At 43.0% G+C, this 25,410-nt stretch overlaps 1 protein-coding gene across 1 annotated transcript in view; it reads left to right on the plus strand.

Moving 5' to 3' along the window:
• The window catches only part of Morc1 (MORC family CW-type zinc finger 1), a 155,083-nt gene that overhangs the window by 99,324 nt on the left and 30,349 nt on the right, over window positions 1-25,410 (plus strand). The window contains exons 17-20 of the mRNA XM_051150013.1: window positions 1,317-1,455; window positions 16,525-16,593; window positions 20,405-20,650; window positions 24,825-24,929. Coding sequence (XP_051005970.1) covers window positions 1,317-1,455; window positions 16,525-16,593; window positions 20,405-20,650; window positions 24,825-24,929 — 559 coding nt within the window. The remainder of the gene's footprint in view (window positions 1-1,316; window positions 1,456-16,524; window positions 16,594-20,404; window positions 20,651-24,824; window positions 24,930-25,410) is intronic.

Below are 25,410 nucleotides of genomic sequence, written 5' to 3' on the forward strand. Positions count from 1 at the left end.
GGCTGTATATACAGCAGCCGTCCTTGGGATTTGTCTATACAGCACCTTTCTTTGGAAACGGCAAATACCACATGAAGGTAGGGTTATGTGTTTCTTCACAGCAGTGCTTGGATTTGATGGTAGCTCCTCACTCTCTGTGTTGGTAGAGGGCAAGAAAACTGCATGCTCGCAGCTCTGAAACACAGAACACAGAGCTGGTGGTTTCCGTCTGCTACAAGTTTCCTTCTGTGATTTCAGTGGCGAGAAGAGGCCGTCCTCACTCCTGGGCTCTGCCCTCTCTGAGCCCAACACACACACACACACACACACACACACACACACACACACACACACACACACACACATTTTCTGACCTCCTCCTCCTCGTCGTCTTTTAGTGACTAGATGCAGTTCTCCTTTCCTTGCATCTCACAATACTAGAAAATCTCTTAACCTAGAAGAGACCCAAAGGATTGACGTCTACCTTTCAGTCTACTACCGCACATGGCCAGGAGCAGAGCTGGACTCCAACAAGAGAGTTCAGTTCCTTTTCTGCATCAAGTCTTAATACCAATGCAAACTAAAGAAACGATTTCACTTTTTCAAAAAAGCAATTAGACTGATTCCACTCCTGGGAACATAGCTAAAGCATTAAAACAAAAAATTTAAAAAGCAAGATGTCTCAAGTTTTCCACAATGAAGGTTTAGTTTTTGTTTTTCTTTTTGTTTTTGTAACCATGATGAGACTTGTTCATGGTTGTAATATACACAAGGCTGGGAGACAGGACGGTTTCTAAATACAAGACCACTGAGGACCACAGGTCATTTGAGAAAGATGTGGCAGTCAGGGTTGCCCAGAGCGAACTATAGGCAAGCCCCCGTGATCCTAAGGCTGTCCCTGAACACTGCACGACATGGTGGCCATTACTTTCTCATTCCAAACGGGAGACCTATGTGTCTCAGAGCCAGCATTGTTATATTTTGGAGTGAGGTATAGATTTCTGCACCAAATTTGGGGTGGGAAAATGTTTCTCAGTATTGAGATAATCAAAAAAGTTGTTTTAAAAGACTTGATTTATGATGGCATTATCATTAGCAAAATAATTTGTGTCCTCCCATCCTTGTAAAGACACGTGCGGCCACATTTTCTATGTAGCCCTTCCCTCCTGCCAACTGAACCTTTAAGATTCCATTTTGTCCCAAAGTCATATAACCCTGTTTTGTATTCAAAATTTGAATATATATGAGAGAAACTAATATTTCAGAGAAGCAAATAATCTTTTCTAGTTGGCAAATACTTCTTTCTGAAGCTAATCTGTTTCTTGTTGGTTATGAAGCTGCAGTCAGGCAGAGCACCTGCCTTCTATCCCACTGGGCACCATGAACAGAAGACCGCCATCAAAAGATGAGAAAGAGAAGCAACTTCAAGAGTCAGTGCAAAGATATCGGGACAGACTGGTGGCAGCACAGCCACAGGTGAGCTGGTACTCATCCTTCCAAACTAGCAATTGCTCTTGAGCTGTTGATTTCGTACATGCAAATCAACCAATATCGTTTTCTCAAGTAAAATGTACAGCACCGTTTTTATTTCCATTTCACCATTTCCTTTCAGTTTTGCAGCTGAGAATTATTCTAAAAGTAAGGGGGAATTCTTTAAGAATATCTGCATATGTGTTGCCTAAGGCCATCTGTCTACACACAGAGCCTTGATTCTACTTTGCAGTTGTGTACTTGTTTAAGGTCATGTGTTCAAGGCAGGGAGCTAGGTTTGTGTGACTACAAAGATTAGGCTACACTCCTCCTCTGTCCCCTGCACCGCCAGGCTCCTTCCCTGGAAGTGGATGTTTTGAGTAAAAAGTAGTTTTTAGATAACTCTGGCTATTAATACAGAATGTCAAAGGCACTTTTTTTATTGTTGAGAAAACTCAACAAGAATAAACATTACCATGGATGAATAGGTAATTATGACAATTCTAGCCAAAGAAATGTGACGTGCAGAAAAATTCTGTGACCTTCATATTTAGTAGCATGTATCAACTGTCCAAAGTAAGAGAATTCCTCATGACATTTCTGTAATAAATATGATGTACTTTGATTATTTTCACGTCTTACTCTTTCCTCTTAACTTTCATTCCTGCCTCTTTCTTCCCTCTCCCCTGTGTGCATGTGTGCACATGTGGAGGTGAGAGGACAATCTTAGGTGTCGGTTGGTCTTCACCTTCTTCTATCTTGTTTGAGGCAGGGTCTCTCTGTTGTTCAAAGCTGCATTTGCCAGGCCAGCTGCCTGTGAATCTCTGGAGATTTCCAATTCTCCCTTCTTATCTCGCATTAGGACTGTAGATGTGTCCACCGAGCATGGTCTGCATGGGTTCTAGGCTTTCGCCTCAGGTCTTCACACTAGCATGTGCTTGACCCACTGAGCCATGTCCCCAACCCTATTTTCTTAACCAGGAGTTATAATCCCTGCTTACAGACCCCACCTGCCCAAATCCAGAATTCGAAGCTTTCTATAGTTAGTTTGCTCAAGTAGCACTTGAGAAGAGAGTCAGCAGTAAATATGCAGAGTTATTGGCTCCTCTGCTGATGCCAGAAAACAAAGCAGAGAAGACTCACTAGAATGGAAAATCTAGGGATGGGGTAGGATTCAATCCAGCATCATGTAAGTTTTTGTCTCTTATAAATGTAAACATGTTTTCTTCTTACCGTCCCACTTTGCTAGGCATCTGCTGTGCAAATCAGACACTGCCTGAGGTGGTCACGGGACTGACCCTCCCCTTTTAGCCTAATGTCTTGGTCAGTCTTGGAATGGCACTGAGGGTTATCTGGGAAACACATCTCCCAAGCATTTCCTACTGCTAAAACACATCCCACCTCTCTAATTAATTTATAAAGCATTTAGTCATGAACCAGAAATTAAGGTATGAGAACCTGTGATAATTTTACAACAGGCAAATACAGAAACAGACGCTTCTGTTCAGAAATATCTCATTTTAAAAAGGCGTTTCTTAATTTGGTTTCTACTCCTTGAAGCTTTGGGAAGACAGTCACAGTCAGCACATTGGAATTGATTTTTATCTTTTGGCTGTCCCTGAATATATTGTTTGCCTTCCTTAGAGGTCACTATTGACCATTGGATATTGATAGTGTCATTCACAAAGCCTTAATTAGCTTATGGTTTGTTTAAGGTTGGTTTATGTTATTAATGATTAAGGTGGAGATTTTAATGGCCGCTGATGAAGTCAACAGATGGAGCCATCCATTCTACTCATCCTCTCTTTCTCTGCAGAATTTGCCCCCACACTAATTTATGTCAAGGGTATAGATGCGGCTCATTTCTCTTCTAACAGCAATTTAGGACCACTTATGCAGAAATCTTGCTCAAAGGATACAAGAATCTCCACTTTCCTTTTTCTTTCCTGAAAGGAAAATTTCCACAAAAAATCTGTGTGGGAAAACAGTCCTAGAGTCTTAACATATTTCCAAGTGTCAGTGCTTGTCAGTGACGCAACTCCAGGCACCTGGTTAGTTTTGAGTGTGGTCATTGACTATGAAGATTTGCATTTGGGGATGCCCCACGTGGGATGTTCATAGTAACTGGAATATTAGAATGTAAGGTTTCTGGAGAATTTCAATTTTTCCTACCATGACTCAGTATTACCTAAATCAGTGCCTGGTAGGTACTGGGCACTCAACAGGCCGTTGTTAAAACAGTAAATATATCACATCCTCAGCCAATAAGCTGTCTCTTTGTAGACCAAATCTAATGATAATTTACAAATTACCAACCACAATAAGACATTATTAGTTCAGTAGTAGCTGAAATGGTGTGGAAATTTATTCTAAGGAGACTGTGAAGGACACGTTAGTGTAAGTACAAGTCATAGTCCGTGGCCTTGACTTTTGTCTTAAAGTCTAGTTAGAGTAAATGGAAGGAGTCAGAGAGAACACTCAATACAATACAGCATGAACAAGGACTCGGCAAAGAGCACTGCTCTTCTTGTCCCACATGAGGTATTTAGATATTTTAAAAAGCAAACCCAATATTTGCTTGATGTAGTTATCTTTTTCAAAACTATGACATTCCTTATAAAATATGGTAATTACTAAATAGAAGAATTTTGAAAGACCATCTAAATTTCTCTTTTATAAAAATAATCCACGAGAATAACATGAGTGTTGGATAACTGTCTTATCGGTGAGATCTACCTAGTGCCAGGAGCAAGACTGATAGCCGTGCTGCAGACAATGGAGTTGTCTTCTAGGTTACCTTTAGAATGCCTTTTTCCATAAGGACGTTTCATAATGTGGGACTGAGGAGGTCAGACCAGCAGCATTGGTTCCATTCAGCATCAAAATAAACTACACTTGGGTGCATGCTGAATGCTGCTAGAAAATCAAGAATAGGCGAATCTACTCCCATGATTCAGCATGTTTCTTAGCTAGCACACTCATTTGTCTATCCAATCGAAGCCAGGCTGTCATAAAGTATGAACTGTAAAATTATGCTTGCCCATCTCCTTGCTTTTCCCTCTAGTCTCCCACTAGCAGTGGGTCACTGAACAGACCCAGGGAGCAAATGTAGCTATGGTTTACCCTGTGCATTGAGCTCTTAATCTTTGTGTTTCACATCTGTGGCAGCTGGCAGTCCGATCTGGAAAATGAAGAGGGTAAGTAGGTATCTTAGCTAATTCTCGGTTGCTGTAATAAAATACCATTGCCAAAAGCAATTTAAGGAAGAAATGCATATGTTGGCTCACAGTTCAAAGATATGGTCCATCAAATGAGGGGAGTCAAGGCTCCTCACAAACTGTTGATCTCTGCGTTGTGTCCATTGTGGGTTTTCATGGTGACCTGTAGTTGCTATAAAGAGAAGCTTCTTTGAGGGCTAGTAGCTACACTTACCTGTGGGTGCAAGGGTAAGATTTAGAACATAGCAAGGAATTGTACTGGTCTAGCAAACTGACAGTAGTAGATTCTTTCCTAAGGTTTCTGACCTCACCAGCCATGATAAGCTGGCAGGTTTCCAGTACCAGGCATGATTTCCTTCCTGTTGCATGGGCCTCAAGTACGATTAGACAGCTGTTCGTCACCGCCAACATGTGCACTCCACTTACTGCTCACCCGGACACATCTAAGTGCACAGTGGCCATACTGGCCACTGCACTGGTTCTTAGGTGCTGCATCACGGCAGGACTGTTCAGTGCTTCCCTCCCTTGGCAGCTGGTAAAGTACCTTCTGGAAGGAAACCAGACAGCAGGAAGGAATCTTTCAGGTTAGATCCAGCTCCATTCATCCAAGCCAGATGGGCTCTGTAAATAATCCATCATAGGAGGCTTGTTTCATAGGTGATTCTGGTCCTGTCAAACTGTCAGTCAACGTGAAGCACCACACGAGATCCAAGTTCCATTGTGGATCTCAAGTTCTACAGCCAGGAGAGGAGAATGCTGATGCTTCTGCTCCTCTCAAAACCCGGCAGCGTTGCTTTGTTTCCCGTCCTGTACACACCTCGCCTGTGCATAGAAGGACAGTCTCTTACATCTAGGAGCGCTCGCACAGGTCGCCCTCATTGTGAGAGTACCAAAGCCGATCAGAGAACTGTGTGGTTGAAGAGGCATCCTAATGCAGGGATGCCTTGTCCTCTAGTGTGAAAGGCATAGCTTGTAATGCAGCTGCATCCCCACATGTCTATACAACCCCTCCCCACAGCATTCCCGCTGCTTATAGTCATTATAACAAAGGAAGAGAGTCAAACAGCGAGGCAAGTCATGCTTTTTTAAATGGTGACATTAGGACTTTTCTGTCTAATTTTCCACCAGTTTTGTTCACAGGGTAAAAAACAAAACAAAACAAAAACCTGAGGGATAAAAGGACACTCAAACATTTACAGAGCAACAGAGTGTTATGTGATGAATTGTATTTGGTAAAAGAAACCCCTAATTTCAGTAAAGCTGAAAAGAAAGGCCACCTCAAGATCTGTCACCCAGGGTGGTACATTTTTCTGGAATAAAGAAATCATGTAATCGATACTCTGTGCCAATCAGCCAAAACCCTGGTTATAAGTTGTGTGGCTGGGGCAATCCTTTGCAGTCTTTCTTCTTCTGAAGAGATGAATGAGAAATATGTACCCAACTCCAGTGTAGGCTTCATTCTCCCATTGCCTGCTTTCTATTCTGACTGACAGGCGCCACCTGCTGGCCAAGAGAAGCATTTTAATGTTCATATGTCGCTTGAGTGCCTTATCTTGCTGCTTGACAAATCCACTGGATAATTGCTTTTCTGTTTTCTAAAATACTGAGGCAATACTTTTAATACCATTGACCTATGAAATCAAATTCTGTGCAATTTAAGAGTTTCTAAATTTCCAGTCTCCCTTACTTTAGTTTTAACTCACAGCTTAAATTTCTAGATTCCATGCTACAACAAGGATGATTCTACACATAGAATTTACCTTTTTGTTCCATTTGATTCAGGCCTTTTGGGGACCACATTAAAATACCCTTAATGCGTCCAGTCAGGAAAAGATGAGCAGTTGTTTTACGCTCTAAAGCACTGTACCGTATGCTTATCTTTTACATAAAAAGTGTAATTTATTTTTATTTATGTGCTTGAGAGTTTTGCCTGCATGTCTGTCTGCACATGTGCATTCAGTGCTCACGGAGGCCAGAAGAGGACATTGGATTCTGTGGACCTGGAATTGCAGATGCTTGTGAGCTGCCATGTGGGGATTTGCACGTTTGTGCAGTGCATATTACATTGCTTCTGTGTCCTCTAGACTTTGCGGCTGAAAGTAACGTGTTAGCCCACAGGCAGGGCTCTATAGTCTGAGACAACTTCTTTTCTAATACGCTCCCCCCGTCCTCCCCTCTTATCTCCCCTCCCCATTTCCCCCCTGTTTAGCCTGATTCTCCTCTGCTCTCTTCCCTGTGTCCCTTATGTCCATGCTGCCCTGAGAGCCTTTGTTCTTGCTGTTCTCCCCCATGGTGGCCTCTGTCAATTCTCTAGTCCCTTGTGATCTCAAACTAATGCCAAACCCTGTGTGAATTTTGTGTCTACTTCCGGCCTGTAAAAGTACCTTTCCTCTGCTCCTCTCCCACCTCCCCGCCGCCTGTCCTTGACATGTTCCAGCACTCTTACCCCTTCTCCCTGGCTTTACAGATACATATCAGATGCATCTCCTTCATGGCTACATGCTTTTTGAAAGAAAAGACTCATTTCATTTACTCACAGGACTGGGTTTTTCGAATGACAGGTGTTTAGCAAGTGATGTGGAGGGTGGAATGAATACTTTGGGATTTTCATTTAGTAAGACTGAACTGGTCCTACATAGGTGAGACTTTCCAACTTCTGCATCATATATTACTGGAGACCAGTTTTTTTTTTTTTTTTTCGTAACACTTGGTCGAAGTACAGTGATGTAAACTGAAGCAAAAAGAGTCCACATCTGGATTTCATTTTTCTTGTTTATAGCCTTCCCACAACAATTCCGATGGAATTCCATGCCTCTTAAATAGGAAAGGCAGCAATAGCTTTCTATTGTTCTGTAGAGCTCAGATGGAGACACACACAAAAAGTTGAACTTCAATAATCTGGCAGTTCCCGAGTTGGTCATTGTTGCTGTAAATGTTGAGCAAAGGCGGCTTGCCGAATTTTTAGCTGTAGTTTTGAAGTTAAAATGAAATATATGAGTAGAACTTTGTATTGGAGAATTCGAACACATTTTCCCATCAAGAGTTTTATCTTTTTAATGTGCTGTTATTATGTAGGATGCTGATTTCAAAAATGCGTCGATATGGTGACAGATGCCTTAGAAAGCGAATTGATTTATCAGTAGTGCTTTCCAACCCCCTTACATAAACATCCGTGTTCTGAAATTTATGACGCCTAAAGACCTCTTGTCTTGCAGGAGGCTATTATGCTCATTGTAGTTGAGGTATTTCACTTTATTACCCTGGCTACAAAGATCTCATTTCTCCATGGTGTTGCATAACTTTTCCAAGATGGAAAAATGCATGATGTGTTCACACTTGTAGCCCCTGAGTTCATGAATACTAATGAGAGGTTGGAAGAAGTGCTTATGTTACCTCATCCAGAAGCCCCCTGAAAGCAAGTACAGTGGGCTAGCTTTATTTTTGGTGTATTTTTCACCACCATGCCTGGATCAAGGTTGTGCATATTAGATTGACATCGAAGAGTTGGTCCTCTGTCCTCAACTTGAACTGTCTGGTCAAAGGATCTTCTTTTTATTTTCTCAAATTTAAAGTTATTATAGTTTATTCAATTACATCCTGATTGTTATCCCCTCAGTTGTACCTTCCCATTCCCAACTGTCCTCCCTCTTCTGCCCTATTCCCCTCTCCTAGACCTCTGACAGAAGGGGACCTCCTCCCCACACCATATGGCCACAGCCTATCAGGTCTCATCTGGATAGCCTGCTTCCCCTTCCTCTGTGTGCCACCTGGCCTCTCCATCAAGGGCAAGTGATCAAATTGGAGGCACCAGAGCTCATGTCAGAGGTAGTTCCCACTCTCCCCATGGTATTAAATCTGTCAGAAGAGCAGTTTGTGTTTGCTAAGCATACCCAGGTAGGATCATGCCCTAGGGAGAAGTCAGCAGCCTGGTGCCCAACATCTGACTTCATAAATTACCCAACTTTTTTTTCCCAGGAGGTTGGGACTAAAACACATTACCTATTGTCATCCACTACTGGGCTTTTAAGAAGTGACCAAATACTGATATTGAAGGTCAAGATGACTTTGAATCCAGAGGGTACCATGTCTCTTTATGGAGAACAGAAATAGCTTTGACAGTTGCATGCAGGCATGCTGCGTTACACTCCTCTGTGTGTGCCAGTCAGTCATTTTTATCCTTTGCAGCAAGGACATGAGGAGAGGTTTGGATGTGTGGCCTGAAACAATTCAAAGGGTGGCAACACTAATTTAGATTTTAATGCAATTGTATCTGTTTGATCTCTGCCCTGTAAGCCCTCCTTAAGCACCTGAACTGTATGTACCAGCAGTTCTCAATTAGTGTACTGGCTAACCAAGCGCCAGCAGAGGCTCCCCAGCATCCTGGATGTACTTTTGGAACCTCTTCCCTGACTTGACTGAGTAAGACCAAGGTATTTGGCTTCCTTCCAAAGGATGTTCCTCCTTGTTCCTCTAAGGGACATGAGGCCCCTGAGCCTGCAGCTCTGGGCAAAGTGTGCCTGCATCCTTCCCTGGGATGTGGAACCCTGTTAATCATCTTGTTTGGTTTTAATCTCTCTTCTTATTCAGAACCTGAATTCACATCTTGAATTCAGTTCAAGACCCTGGAATTTATTACTGTTTTGACTTTGAACTTAATTCTTACATGTAGTACCACTTGCTTGTTAATCCTTGTTGGCCCTGTTCGACTCTCTCATTTTGTCTGATTTATCATCTACCCCAGCTGTATAGGCGCAGGTAAAATTCAGACTAGATTGCTCTGGCTTCTTGTTTCTATCCTGGACTTTACCAGCAGGTGCATTTAACCCTTTAGCCCATCTTCCCTGACCATTCCCAGCCTCCTACATGCCATGTGGAGAAGGGCTGCTGACACCCCAGGGCCGAGTACTGCAGGGATGTACCCCCCTCGTGTACATAGGAGAAGCTGGGAAATCCAGAGCTAAGTAGTGATTTCTGTTTGAGGACTCTCAGTTTTAGGCAGAGTTGGAGGCTAAGGTGATCACTTGGGCTTTTTTAATTATAAAAAAATTCTACATACAATATACATTGATCATGTTTTCCCTCTCCTAACTCTTCCCAGATCCTTCCATCTTCATATCCACCTAACTTCATGTTCTTTCCCTCTTTAAAAAGGGAAAAAAACCTTGTAAAACAAAAAATTAAGAAACAAGCATCAAAACAAACAAAGAAACAAACAAACAAAAAGTATGCTAAAAGAAACAAACCAAACCAAAACAGAACAGCAACCTCAAAAACCAAAAAAACATGGAGTCTGTTTTGTCTTGGCTAACTACTCCAGGGGCAGGGGGCCTGTCCTGGAGTCCATGGTTAATGCACCTGGTGACACTCCATTGAAGAAAACTGGCTCCTGATGACAGACCGCTCTACCCATGACCAGTGCCTTGCTCACCCCTCACCAGAGAAGGGGCTTCTTGCAGTAGATGCTGATTAACACAGAGACAGGGCCACAACTATTCAGTGCTTAGGGATGGAGAGGCTGTGGAGCACTTGGCCCTAAATGGAATGTCTTCAGCAAACCCCTCCTCTCCAGGCTCAATGCTGTGGAAGAGGAGCCAGAGGTGAAGGATGGGTGACTCCAAGACAACAGTGTCAACAGACACAACAGGATGATCACGTATTAACGCAGGGAGACTCAGACAGCACAGGACCTGCTTAACAGTTTCTTAAGTAGGAAAGAGAAGTGGCAAGTGGTGGTGAAATTTTGCCTGTTGGGAGTACAAGTAAGTGTTTCTGAGGGGAAGCTAAGGCCTTAGGAGAGAACATTAGAAATATTAACATTTTTTTCAATGATTATTATTATTATTATTATTATTTTGCTACAAAAGCATCCCTTCAAAGTTAAACACATTCTCCAGAGACACCACAGTTTCAAGAGGGAAATTTCTTCAAATGCTCACTAGTAATCCATCACAGATTAAACTCCAAGTTGCATTATTTTCTTCCAGATATTTAATTAAGTAAATTTAGTCAGAAAGTTGCTGCAGAAACATGAAAGCATTTTCCTCTACAGTTCTACACACCATCAGCACACACACAGAGGCGGGGGGAGGAAAGGGGGGGAAGCAGGGGTTGGTTTCAAGGCTTTGAGTCTGAGGTGACTCAGCGTCACCTCTGTGAGAAAACCTCACAGATGTGGAAATGTACATTTCTGGATGTACACCAGGCCCACAAAAACAAAAGTTTCTGTCATTGGAGCCTCAGGCTGTGTCCAACACAAATGTTCATCCCTTTCTTTCTGCCTCGGGGGCTCCTCTGTTTTCTACTTCCACTGATAACCCACTTGAGGCATCTTTTGCTAATTCCGTTGTGGTTTGCAAGACTCTGAACTTGTTAGGAAAAATGCATTCATCTTGCCGGCAGAGGTTATGAGTGCCATTTAAAAATAAATACCCATATTTGTAAGATTCTATCCTAATTATCCTTTTTATAAATCTGAAAAGATGATGGGGATAATAAAAATTCTGTCATTAGGAGAGAGCTATTCATTGGGTAACAGACAGAATTGGAAATGGATTAACTGCGCCAACAAAGTTCAGTTTTATAAAAGTGCAATCAAAGATGGGAAAATGTGTTCTTCAAATTAAAAATGAATATATGTGATTTTAGAAGATACTTAAAAATAATAGGGCAACCTGCAAACTGATGCTGAGAGTGTGTGTCAGCTAGTGGAAAATGCCATTTCTAATTAGAACCAAAGGACGAGCTTCACTTAGTACGTTTAGCATGTGGAGATGTTTTTAGTGCACCAAATGTTTGTATCTGTGCATATAGCAAGCGCTTTAGGAAGAAAGCTGATACACCCTAGTCTGCCTTAATTCTTCAGCACCTTCCATCCTCTTTCATTATTTTGCTTTGGCCTTGTCCCTTTAATTCTGTTGCATTGGGTTTTACTAGAAAAACTCTAGATGGGGGGGTCAGGTAAGTTGAGAAGAAGTTGTCAGTTGAATGTAAAGAAAGCAAATAAATGCATATAAAACTGATAAAGGTGGGCTTATACCTACATGATCACACCAGGACTGTGGTACATCTGTGGCTGAGAGAGAATTGACAAATGTTTTTGAACTATCGAAAGGCAGTCAGTGAACGTGAAGAATCTTAACACATGAGAGAGGTGTGAGGTCTGGCTGATGGAGGAGTCCAGGAGGCAGAAGGAAGACGGTGGGGCCTGGGGGGAAGCTTGTTTTCCTGAGACCCATGGGGAGAGCACCTAAGGGCCTTCACGTACACTAATCACCTGACTTTTGTCTTCTCTGAAGAGGAATCCAGACAGTCTGATGACAGTGAAGGGCAAACACTGTGTAATAACAGCCTTGTGTGTTTAGGGCCAGGAATCAGTTAGGGGGCCTGGGGGAGAGATGGTCAGACTACGAGAATCACGTATGCCCTTGCAGTGTGGAACCAACAGTGTTAGAGGTTTAAAGCTTCTGAGTGTTGGGACTATTCTGCTCCCCATTTTCAGTAGAGGGAAGAAAGCCTCATTTGAGTGGGAGAAATCAAGAGATTCCAAAGTAATAATGACCCAAGGAGACTCATGAGTGTCCTAAGGACCCCAGGCTAAGAGCCAACAGGAGGGGTGTTGCAGATCATAGTCCAGGGGACAGATTTTTATCCCAGTAGAATTACGGAAGGAAGGAAAGTCAAGAGGAGTATGAGAGAGGAAGGGCGGGATGAGGGAGAAAGAAGTTTTAAGTGATAGCCATAACACTAGAGATACCTGACTCCTGACACAATTAAAGCCAGAACTTGTAAGGGAGAATAAAGAATTTCACAGCTGCATTTTTTTAAAGGAATGAAAATACTTTTGCAAAAATTTCAAGCTAAGCCATCCCTGGAATTAGAAAGTAACCCATCCCATGAGAGGGAACTCACTGCCTGGAGGCCAGGACTCAGATGTGGGGTAGCCCAGAAAACTAGGATAGAACCAAACAGAAAAAGTCAATGAAATGATTCCTAATGATACTCTGCTATGCACATAGATCAGCGCCTAGCTCAGTTATCATTATAGAGGCTTCATCTAGCAGCCTTTGGAAACACATGCAGAGTCTTGAAGCTAAACGTTAGCAGAGCTCAGGGAATCCTGCAGAATAGGAGGAGGAAACATTTCAGGAGGCAGAGGGGTCAAGGACACCACAAGAAAACCCATGAAATTAACTATTCTGGTATCACAGGGGCTCGCAGAGACTGAACTGACAACCAGGGAGCCTGCGTGGTTCTGACCTAGGTCCTCTGCATGCATGTTAGAGTTGTGTAGCTTGGTCTTCTTGTGGGACTCTTAACAGTGGTCATAGGGGCCGTCTCTGAATCTCTTGCTTGCTTTTAGCACCTTTTCCTCATACTGGGTTGCCTTGCCCAGATTTATTGTGCAGGGAGGTATGTAGTACTGCCACTTGATATGTCATGTTTGGTTGACATCTGTCAAGGACGGTGGCCCTTTACTGAAGAGAAAGGAGGAGGAGTGACGGGGGTAGGCAAAGGGGATGTGGGGAGAGGAGGGACTGGGAGGAGAGGATGGAGAGGACACTGCAGACAGGCTGTAAAAATAAGTAAGTAAATAAATAAATAATAAATAAATGTATATAAAAATTCAGAAAGTAAGTAGAACTCAGGTGAATGAGGGAAAAGCAATTATAGATTCTCAAGTCTGTATCATGCACCTTTACTGAAAGACAGGAAATAATAGCATCTATCAACTGTGTTCAAGTTGGCTGAGTGCAGAAGCAAGGGAGAAAGGTGTTCCCTCCAGTGGCTCCTCCCCTCCTCTTCCTCCTAGCTCCTGTCATTCTACTTTTATTCTATTTCTTGAAGCCAACACAGTATCTCTATTGGATTCTTGATGGCTTCAAAATGTTGTTTGACCATAATTATTCTTTTTCGTTCAAAAATGCCACTGGAGTTTCTGCTGTGCTTTTCCGTGTCTCTTGTCTTTTTGTAGAAAGAGCTCTGAAGTTAAAATGAAAGAGCCAAATTTATGGGACTTATAAAATGTCCACATACTCACAATTCCAGTTTAGTGATGTGGTTCGTAATTCAGGTCCAGTTCCATTACAATAAAACTGTGTAGCAAAGAATAATTATCTCTGAGTTATTATTTAAAATGTTGTAAACTCAAATAATGTAATTGAGTCATATGTTATAGCTGGGCTAGGCTCAGTCTGCTTTGCCGTATCAATATTTCAACTGTGGAAAGGTAGGCAGTACACTCTAGGACCTTCTGTTTATCCCATAATCGGCAACCATTTTTTGAGCACCTGTAATGCCCTAAGCATTGAGCTCAGTGCCCCATGTAAGAGGAACAACTTTGACCGTCAGTCTATTGCAGTGCATTGTTGTGATACAGTGTGATAGGACCATATAGATACATAGTATCATGGGGGACTTTGGGTGTGACTGTAGCTACAAATACACATCATTTCCACTCTTTTCTGAAAGTCCTTTAAGAGCAAGGCACACAGAGGACAAAGATATAAACTCCATTAAGCTGGGAGACATCTACCAAAGACATTTCTGAGGCTTGCTTAGGGAAGTCACGATGAAACAGGAGCTTCAAAGGAAAAAGGCGAAAGCAGTGGAGGAGACCCCAGGAAGAGAAGGTCAGAAGGATCAGCACATAGGCACCTGCAGAAAAGCCACTGTTTATGGGGGAGTGTGCTTCTGAGGCCCTCCTGGACAGAGGCCAGTTCATGGAAATAGAACATATGGGGTGCTTATGGCAGACCTTAAGAAGCCATGGTTGACAGAGCAGCAGTTTGTGGAGGTAAGAGGCTTTGCTAGTGAAGAATTTGCTAGAATCTCACCTTCTATTTTACTTTTCCTATGGAGACACCCTGGCCAAGAGCAATCTTGTAAAACCTAACTCATAACAGTGTATTTTAAAAGAATCAACCAATGTAGCTCTTTTTATTTTGTAGCTGGAAAACAAAACATATTAAAAAGTAAAAATCCATTATCCTAAATGCTGTGTGAGCTGAAAAGCAGCATGGTCCTTCCTTAAGGACCTGGACTCGGCAGTTGGGATGGATGCTTTTGGAACAGAGGCTTGAAGGATGACGGCATTTAACAGAAAGAAAAGGCTGGGCAGGACCATCCAGGCCAAAGGCATGGCTTGTCCAATGGTACAGTAATATGAAAGTGGGCCGTGTAAACAGGGGGGAACACTGAATGCACAAAGGCAGGAGGGTGGCAGAGGGAAGAGACGTGGCCAAGATCAAGGGAGACATTAGGAAACAGCTCATAAGCCACCTGGGTGTAGTGAGTTTGCACTTACTCTATCTGGATTAGAAGTCCATGTGCCAGGCCAGGCACCCAAGGCTCAGCAATGGTACCACCTTCCAGGGTAGCATTTCTCCATCCTGACTGCATATCAGAACCATTCGCAGAACACTAAAAGATGCGTGCTGCCAGGCCCTACCCCTAAGAGTGAGAGTAGAATTCCATGTGCAAGGATGTGACATAATTCTCAGATAAGCCTCTGAGGTTTGTGATTTTATGTCTGCAGATTAGTTTTATTTAGTTTGTGTGTATATGTATACACACTTGACATGCACACACACATATATGCATACACACACACACATACACACACATATATGAATTCCATGGCATGTTATGGTTGTCAGAGAAATTTTGTGGAATCAATTGTCTCCATCTACCCTTACATAGTTCATGGAACCTAATTCAAGTTGCCAAGCTTTCTTAGCAAACACCTTTATACACCAATCCATTTCACCAGTGTTTTCTATGTTGTTTTTTATTACATGTATTTATTATTTAGTTGGTTAGTTGGAGGAAGAATGCCTCAGTGTGATTGTGATAGGTTTTCTTCTACTATTCCACTACTGGGAAACTCAAGGCACAAGTCTTGGTAACACACCTTCACCTGCGGAGCCACCTCATCTCTTCTTTATTTGAATGAAAAAGACCTCTAAATCAGGTGGTGACTTTGTTCTAATGCATTTTGAATTTACTGAGGATTCGAGTAAGGAAATTCACATAGCTTGATCACTGAAAGGCACTGAGAGAAGAGAGAGTTTGTGAGCCAGGAGTGTCCAGAGCCTCTAACATGGGTGTCTGTGCCAATGATCCACCAATCAGCAGAGATTCCATGAGGAAGGACTGTGAAAATAACCTGTTCAGATTTGGAAGGGTGGCCTTCAAGGTACCTGTAGCTATAACATGTCACCAAGAACCATGTGAATCCCAGGACAGTGTGTTCCAGGCCAGGCAGGCCTACATAGTGGGATCGCTTCTTAGAGCAAAACAGCAGCAGCAACAAAAACAGTAGCTAAAAAGCATCAAGAAAAACATGAGCATCCAAGGAGCTCCCTTTTCAGAGAGAGCACCATTTTTCCTTCTCCCTAGCCTGCCTGAGAATGCAGGAAGCTCCTGGTTGATCTCAGTGATGAGAGGCATAGTAGAGGGCAATTAACAGTTGAGTTCATTAAAGCTCAACCCAGTGAATGGTGAGCAAGAAGGAATGGTGCCTTAGGTCAGATTGCCCCTGAGCTCTGCAGACAGAGAGCAAGGGGTCTCCAGAAAGGAGAGGCAAGAGATTATGGGATGCAGAGGCTGGACTCAGACAGGGTTTGATCACATTGCTCTTAAGACATTCGATCTTCAGTGCTTTCTAAAACATCAGATGCTTTTACACCACCCAGACACCCCTGCAGGGACATCTTTCTATCAGAACTGAAAGATTATGGGTAAGGACTGTGGCTTGCCATTTCTTTAGGAAAATAAGAATACTGAGTTTCTGTAATATGCCAACCAAAAGGTATTTTTTGGGGGGTATTAAATTTGCTCTAATATTTTCTTCCCATAGAAATCTCAACTTATAGCAGTGAGTAGAAACCCTGAGTTCAAGTCCTCCTGCCTTTCATCAGCACCCAAGGTGAGTAGTTGAAGTAGGAGTCAGGGACCTCAGGTGAACACCCCACAATAAGACCAGGTATAAACCATCACATCAAGTTTGGGTGAGACAACTCAGCAGGAGAAAAAGGGTCCCAAGAGCAGGCAAGAGTCAGAGATACCCCCACTCCCACTGCCAGGAGTCCAGCAAAACACCAGGCCAACAGTCATAATATATATGCAGAAGACCTAGTGCAAACCCATGCAGGCTCTCTGCCTCTTCAGTCTCTGTGAGACCAATGGGCCCTGCTTAGTTGATTCTGTAGGCCTTGTTATCCTGGTATCCTTGACTCTCTGGCTCCCACAGTTCCTCATCCTTTTCTTTGCTGGATTGGCCAAGCTCCAGGCGAAGGACCCGATGGAGACCTGCAACCTTGGTTCTCTTTCTCCATCTAATGTTTGGGTGTGGGTCTCTGCATCTATTTCCATTGGCTGCCAGAACTGCCTCTCTGATGATGATTGGACTACACACTGATCTATTAATATAGCAGAATATCATTAGAAATCATTTCATTGATTTTTTCCAGTCATGTTCAGTTCTACCCTAGGTCTCTGGGCTGTCTACCATCTGCTTCCTGATCATCCATGAGCTTCCTTTTGTGGTGTGGACCTCAAATTAGACTAAGTCATTGGTTGGCCACTCCAACCACCACTGCCTCAGCACATCTTGGAGACAGCACAGATTGTAGGTTGAAGATTTTTGTGCCTGGGCTGCTGTCCCAGTCCCTTCACTGGAAGCTTTGCCTGGTTACTAGAGATGGCTGACTCAGGCTCTCTATAATCCATCCCTAGAACTAACATGTACACACACACACACACACACACACACACACACACACACACAAACACACACACACACACACACCACACATGATTTAGTCTGTGGAGATAAATTTACCAAAAGATATTCTGTACACATAATTCTTGCATATGTATGCATGTGTGTTTGTGTGAGGTGTACACGTGTGTGTGCAGTCATCCTTGCATTATTGTGTGCATGCTTGTAGAGACCAGAGCACAGCTCTAGATTTTGTCTCTCAGGCATCACCTACCTTTCTTGTTTGTTTCTTTGTTTTTGTGAAACTGTCCTTCACCTGGCCTTGAGCCTGCTGACTAACTAGTCAAAGTCAGCAAGATGAAGGGGCCTACTGGTCTCCACCCCCCTAAGGCTGGGATTATAAGTGTGTATCACTGTACCCAGCTTTTTAATGTTCTTGGGCTTGCATGACAAGTACTTTCTTGGTTTTTTTTTTTTTAATTTTCTAAATGTCATAGGATGTTATATTTCTCAATTTTTCACCGTTTCAGATTTAAAATTTAGGATCCTACCTAAGAACTCCAAACTGTAGTACCAACATTAGGAGTCCAGAGGCAGGAGGATCAAGTTCAAGGTTGGCCTAGTCTACTAGCTTGTAGTCTGCCAGGCAGTACACGGTGCCCCCTTTACTTACACACACACACACACACATACACACACACACACACACACACACACACTCTATAATAACATAAAATCAAATGCTGAGGACATTTGGATCATTTGAGTATCTTTAAAAAGAAAGAGTTGTGAGGCTTCAGAGCTTCTCAGCCATTCCTATTTCTCACACACACACACACACACACACACACACACACACGTATGTGTGTGCACATGCACATGTTTTTATGAGTGTCCATGTGTATGTGCCTGTGTACATAGACATACATAGGGTCAGAAGTCGACATCACATGCCTTCCTCAACCACTCCCCATCTTATTATCTGAGACAGGGTGTCTCAGTGAATGTGTCATCTGTCAGCTTGGCTGACCATCTGTGGCCAGGAGGCCTAAGGATCCACCTGTTCCCCCCTCCCTGGGGGTTACAGGTGTGCAGTACTGCATCTGCCTTTTTATGTGGATGCTGGAGATCCAGACTGAGGTCCCCCTGGTGCCTTCTCCCCAGCATCTCAATAGACACAGATGTACATACTTTATGTCTTGAAACTTCTTCATATTTGCCTTACATGTTGAAGCATTTTCTTACAGAATACCCCTTTAGTTTGTGTTGCTGTCCTTGAATTTTCTGTATTCCCTATAGGAATCAAAAACTTGTGAACCCAGTAATAAGTTGGAAAGCACATGAGCTCATAACTCTGCCCCCTTCTTGCATGGAAATTTACCTCACTCGCTGCATAGCTGCATTGCAGAACCAGGCACAGGAGCAATATGTTCTCTTTGTATTAATTCTCCTGGATGGCACCCATCGGTCATTTGCAGAAAACTTAGGAATTCTAGAACGCCATCAACATTCCAGCCCCAAATCGTCTAGTCTGTTTTGGCTTCTAGCACCGAGTCCAGACTCTATCTAACAGGTGCACACACTCTATCTAGTTCCCTCAGCACACACATTCTCCACAGGTTGAATCGGTCGCCAGCAGGGTCAGGATGCAGGATGTGAGTTCTTATTATGGGCTATGAATGGGAATTGGCCTCACCTCATGTATTAGGGAACGGAAGGCAAGTGCACATCTCCTGGAAGGAAGTGGGGCTGTACTGTCTTCTCAAAGTCAGACCTATGTGTTCAGCCCACCTCTGCAGCTCTTTCTGAATCCACCTGTGAGTGAACTATTACTGAAGAACATATTCACTAAAACTGATGTCCAGAACTTTTGATTTGTGAACTTTTATTAGTAGTAAGAAGGATGGTTGACAATCCAGAGCCTCTCAACTGGTACAAGTGCAGAGAACACTCCTCTATGGAGTGCTCAGCCCTCAAGGGACATCTGTATTACCCTCTATGCCACAAGGCTCAGAGCACATCACGGAGGAGGTCATGGAACTGTAAGTGTCAGAGATCAGGGAGATCTGTCAACTAGTATCTTCTGGACATGGCAGGACCATCACACGCATGAGCTCACAGGAACTGTTGCTACATGCATAAGACCTGCCCAAGATCAAGTCCGTCAGCATTCTACCATGGACAGGAGAGGGGCAAAGGAGCCCCAGCCACATGCTGAGGCACTATTTGCTGGGGATGGCTATGAGGGAGAGACATTTCTCTTCAGAGGCATGCCTGTGCTCCAGTGGGTGGCGCCACCCCCATGTGAATAAATGCAGCATTACTTGGACTCAGTGGATTTAAGACATGAAACTGGAAAGGGGTGGGGCATGTCGTAGGTATTTTTCTACTGCTGTGACAAAGCCCCACGAACAAGGCAACTTGGAAAAGAAAGCATTTAATTTGGGAGTTCATGATTCCAGAGGATAGAGTGAGTCTGTGACCGTCATTACATGGAGCATTACAGCAGGCAAGGAGGCATGGCACTAGAACAGGAGCTGAGCTTACATCTGATTCACAAGGAGGGGGCGGGAAGAGATGGAGAGAGGGGTTGGGGGGTCGGGAAGAGTGGGAAGAGGGAGAGAGGAGAGAGGGAGAGGGAAGAGAGGGAGGGGAAGGGGGAAGAGTGGAAAGAGAGGGAGGGGGAGGGGGAGAGGGGGAGAAGGAGAGAGAGAGAGAGAGAGAAGGAGAGAGAGAGAGAACACATGTATGAGACTATAAGAAAGCATGTTAACCAGTAATAGAGTGAGCTTTAGAAACAATATGATCCTATGGAGACCGTTCTCATTCAAACCATCATCACAGCATGTATTGAGGACATCTGGGAGAAATTAGGGGACAGAAATAGGGGATGAGTATAAACAAACCATATTATATGCTATAAAAATATAATGCTGCATCATAAGAGAAAATGGTAATTCATCATAAATTATCCAACTACTACTCATAAAATTATGTCTTATTATTTTGAATTAAGGAAAAACCCAAACTCGGGAGAATGAGGCCTATAGTGGGTGACCCAACTCAGGGCACCCCTTCATCTGTTGAGCTTTCGTTCAGCCAAAGAGGCCAAAAGAGAAGCACAGAGGATGCTGACTCTGATGTGGAGTTTGTCTGCATGACGAAGACTCTGAAGAGGCCTATAAGGAAGACAGCGGGACAGCAGCAGCCGAGCCATGCACCAGCTCCGTTGGAAAACCTCAAGCTCGTGGAGGCAACACAGGCAGGTTTTTTTTTCCCTTTCCTTCCTTTTCTCTTAGTCACAAAATGTATAATAATTTCTTTGTTCTGGAAATAGCATCTGGGAAAGGTTTTGCTTCGTTTTCACATTTTTAGCTCACTCTAATTATGGGATGTACATTGCAACCTGTGTTTGCTGGATAGGGTCCCAATTTCTATTTTTCCCCTGGGTTTTCTATTTTGGAAGAAAATTAGATTGCTAATATCAGCACATTGTGGAGAGCTCAGCCAAGTGATGGCCTCCAAAGAATGGCTGCGTGGAGAAAGAGCTTACATCTGTATTAAGGGAAGAGTGTGAACAGGAGTATCCTTTAACTTACAGCATCCATGCCTGTTACCCTGTAGTCAAAGTTGGGGGGACGTGCTGTTAACTATAAATACACTACTGAAGTGTTGAGACTAATATATTTGTTTTTTGATTTTCATTGTTATATGATATCTTTTGCATGTGCGCATTTGAGACATTTTCACCCTTGTTATTGCTTTGCGCATCCTTTAGCATCTTCTGTAAGTGTTACTGTGGTTTACGTGATCTTATCAAATGCCTCTTGACTGTTTCTTCTAATAAGTTCACCCTTAAAGGGTGGATATGGGCCACCAAGGAGAGCAGTCACATGATGTGCCCTGGCCTCTAGAGCGGTAAAAGGAAACTCTTAGACACTGAGCTCTTGTTGCGCAGGATGTGCTGGGAGATAAGACACCTCAGGTGTGGTTCTCCCAACAGGAACCATTTTCAACAGGTGCTTCATAGAAGCCCCACCCACCCACCCACTTTCCTTTGGGGTGCCATTGACAAATAGTAGATGGGCTCATCTTTAACATCTATGGGGAAAATCCTTTACCCTGAATAGCATTTCCCATTGTATTTTGGGGCCCTCTGTGTTCTCAAAATAGCTGAAACCCATTTCCCTTCATTTTGAGAATTTTTGCTCTCGACCTCTTCTTGAGATTGTGTGAGCCCCACCAAGCTGTTCATCATCCACAGAATCTTCAGTTTCTTTGAGTTACCTGACACATTTGAATGTATAAGTCCAAGTGTTTAGTAGGTATTTATTTAACCCTTGCTGTTCTTAAGCACTGCATGTTCACAAAATAAAAATGTTATAGCCATATCTCCTTTACTCCAAAATTTGAGAAAAACTCACTAGCTGTACAGTTTCAAGATTGGGAACTTGCTGGTTTATTTGTATATGTTTATAAATTACATGCTTTAAAAATGCAAGAGAATAGGCCAGAAACTTAGCATGTGCCCGAGTGTTAAAACCACATATTTCAGCTCTTAAATTTAAGACTTCCTTAGTACACTACTATAAGCATGCATGCAGCTCCATAGCTGCACACATAGGTATGTACATACATACATACAAAGCTAGCATGAAGTGAATGCGTTTACTTACTGTTTGTATATGTACACAAACACTTCTGTGGCTTTACATGGTGCCTATGTGTGTGTGTGTTTCATCTATTCTGTACACTCTTATTGTGAAACTTTCAGTATATGTACACATGTGGCTCCTCCCTCATCAAGCTTAGTATATAACAGTTTAACACTTTCACAGACAAATGTAAACTGAAACTGTGGTGGCTACCTGGGTTTTCTCCCCCTGTTGTTTTGAGAGAGTTTTAGTGTTCTCCCCAAGTTTCTCTCCCTCTTCAGCCCTCAGAGTAGCTGGAATGAGAGATAGATGCTGCTCTGCCTAGCATGCTATTTGTAGCAGTTTTTAAGATTTACTTTTATTTCGATTCATATGTGGGTGTTTTTACATAGATGTACACCCTGTGTGGGTGGGCACCACAGAGGCTAGAGGAGGATGTCTGATGCCCTGGAATGGTGTGATGGACAGTTGTGAGTTCCTGGCTATGGGTGCTGGGAGCCTAACTAACTCTGGTCCTGGACAAGAGCAGTGAGAGCTCCTAATGGCGCAGCCTTCTCTGCAGCCCTGCGATGGCAACTGCCTGTGACACAAGAGCACAAGGACTTAAAATGGGAGGATTTAACTAAGAACCAAACAGACATGTCTTTCCAGGGTGGAAAATGTCCTCACGTTTTAAAGATTACATTCAATTATATTGCTAACTAGAGGGGCAGAACATTTGACACAGAGATCAACACAAAGTATTTTAGGGAGATGAGCAGTGCTAATGCAGAGGGACAGAAAGGAGCAGGAATGACCTGTATAGGAACCACAACCATGTTAAGTCCTGGAGGCCTTGAGGGGGGCTTGACTCATCCTTAAAGCACTGACGGTCCACTAGAGTTGTTGGTCTTTATTTGTTTGTTTTGTTTTATTTTTTTACATGGAAGAGTAGTGTGGCCAGATTTTCCTTCAAAAAGGATTAGTCTGGCATAGTATAGAGGAACAGTTAGGAGAGAGTTGGTGTGGTCTCTTTAGGTCCATGGGCGTGGGGTACTTCCTTATCAAGAGATAAAAAGCCCATAGACCCATAGACAGATTCTGGGTTCACCTCTCAATGTTTCACTTATACATGCCTATCACATGTCACACAGCATCTGGTTAACTCCACTGCTCAGTCTGACCTCTTCTGGGAAGATGAGAGATCCCTCTGCCAAATGACAGCAGCGCAGGTAGACAATTTCCCTACTGGAGGCACACACTGCCACGAGGAGGGATGCACAGCCCTGAGGCTTGTTTTCCTCTGTCTCTTCTTTTTTCTCCTTTCTTTTCCTTTCCTTTCCTTTCCTCTTTCTTTCTTTCTTTCTATTTCTTTTTTGAGACAGGGTTTCTCTGTGTAGCCTTGGCTATCCTGGACTTTCTTTGTAGACCAGGCCAGCCTTGAACTCACAAAGACACATCTGCCTTTGCCTCCCCGAGTGCTGGGATTACAGGCATGTGCCACCATACCCGGCTGCTCTGTCTCTTCTTTATGTAAGGAAAGCAGTATTCCATCCAGTGGTTGCCTACATTGTGTACCAATGTCAATACCAAGATGCAATGGGCAGAAGTTCATCTTAGTGACTGATAACTGATGCATGGATTCTGCTCAATGATTATGCTCAACAGGAGTCAGAGTGAGCCATGCAGTTCAGAGGCCCGTCCAGGGGAGGAACCGTTGGAGTGTGATTTAGAATGGTGGTGGTGGTGGAGGTGGTCACATCTTGGTGATAATTTAGGGGTACCAAGTGAGCAGAGATAGGGCAAGAATGGCAGCTGAGTTTTGAACTCTTTAACCTGGCTCTACAGTGAAAGTGGGGGTTCTGGAGAACAATTGGCCCATGGGAAGGAATATAGATTCAGTTTAAAATATGAGATTTCCAAGGAGAGGAGTCGGATTCGCATAGGTGCCCCTAGATTTAGAGATGAGGTCTACACGGGACACGTGAGTTTATGAAGTGCTGACACAGTTAAGCACGAGTGAGGGTGATGGGTAATGTGAGAAGAAGGCAGACAGGGCTAGGAAGGTACCTGTGTAAGGCTGTAAAGGGCTTGCTAGTCCTATGAGGAGAAACACTAAGGATGTGTTTTATCATTAAAGCCAAGTGGGGAATAAGGAGATTCAAAAAGAGCTGTGAAAGAGGACTAAGTTCCCTAAGTCTGAACAATGTCTGTTGACTTACCCAAGCGTAGAGGCAGTAGGGGTGATCTAGGGGAGACTTTAGCTGCTGCTGCTGCTGCTAGTGGTGGTGGTGGTGGTGAAGTGGAGAGGGTAGAAGCCAGATAGTGGCTCATTCATAGATGGAGACACAGGAAATGGAGGTAGGATGTACTTCAGCTCTTAAAAACTAAGTTATTTTGATTTTGGAAGACATTATATTTATGGATATCAAAAAGTAAAGTAGATAAATCAAAATTAATGGATCATTTAATGTTTATTACTGTTTAAAATGAATGCAGTTATTCTTTTTGTAAAATTGTTACGTGTTATTAGTTGATCTTTTGATGTATTTCTTGTTGCCTTTTTTTCATGGTCTTTTTTATGTAGATTGACCTTGGCTTGTGAGCCTCCTGTCTCATCCTTCTAAATTGTGGAGGTATAAGTGTGTGTTACCATACCCAGCTGACCATATGTTTCTGGAGAAAAAGACTGGAAGTTGAATTTCCCTATATTATTTTGCAGTTTATAGAATGGCTTAACCATTGATCAGGTCTAATCCTTCGGGTTTTTTTTTTTTGTTGTTGTTGTTGTTATTATTTTAGGTTTCTTCATGGGAAATAAAAAGGAGGCAGAATGAAAATCTTGTACAGGAATGCAAGGTGTCCACTGAAGTTGAAACTGGCAGCAGAGATCCAGCTGTAATCCCGGTAAGACAAACTTCACTGATGAATGCCACCTTAAGGCAGCCTCACAGTCATAAAAATTAAAGGATCCTTTCGAGCTGAATAAGTGAAACACATAGTTCAATCACTTGAGGGTGAATGAGCGTGTCACAGAGACACTAACTGCTAACAGTGGCTGCATGAACCAGCAGAGATAGAACTAAACTCTGACTCTTTTCTTCAGGCTGGTAGATGTATAAAATTGTGCATAAGATTTGAAGAGTATATTAGAGCACCATGTCCCAATCCAGATCCTGTGCAGTTTTAAATATGAACTCCTGGCAGGTGTTCTTTTCTGATGTTCTTGTTCTTTTTTACTTATTTATTGCCTGTCTGTCTATTTTGTGGTGCTAGGGACCACTAAGTTACAGCATCAGTCCCCGAAGTATAATTTTGCACTGACTTAAATTACACGGCTACCAAAAGCCCTTCGGAGAAATCTGTTCAGCAGACATGGGCACACTTT

This window comes from Acomys russatus, chromosome 8 (genome assembly GCF_903995435.1).
Source record: "Acomys russatus chromosome 8, mAcoRus1.1, whole genome shotgun sequence".
NCBI classification, from domain to species: domain Eukaryota; kingdom Metazoa; phylum Chordata; class Mammalia; order Rodentia; family Muridae; genus Acomys; species Acomys russatus.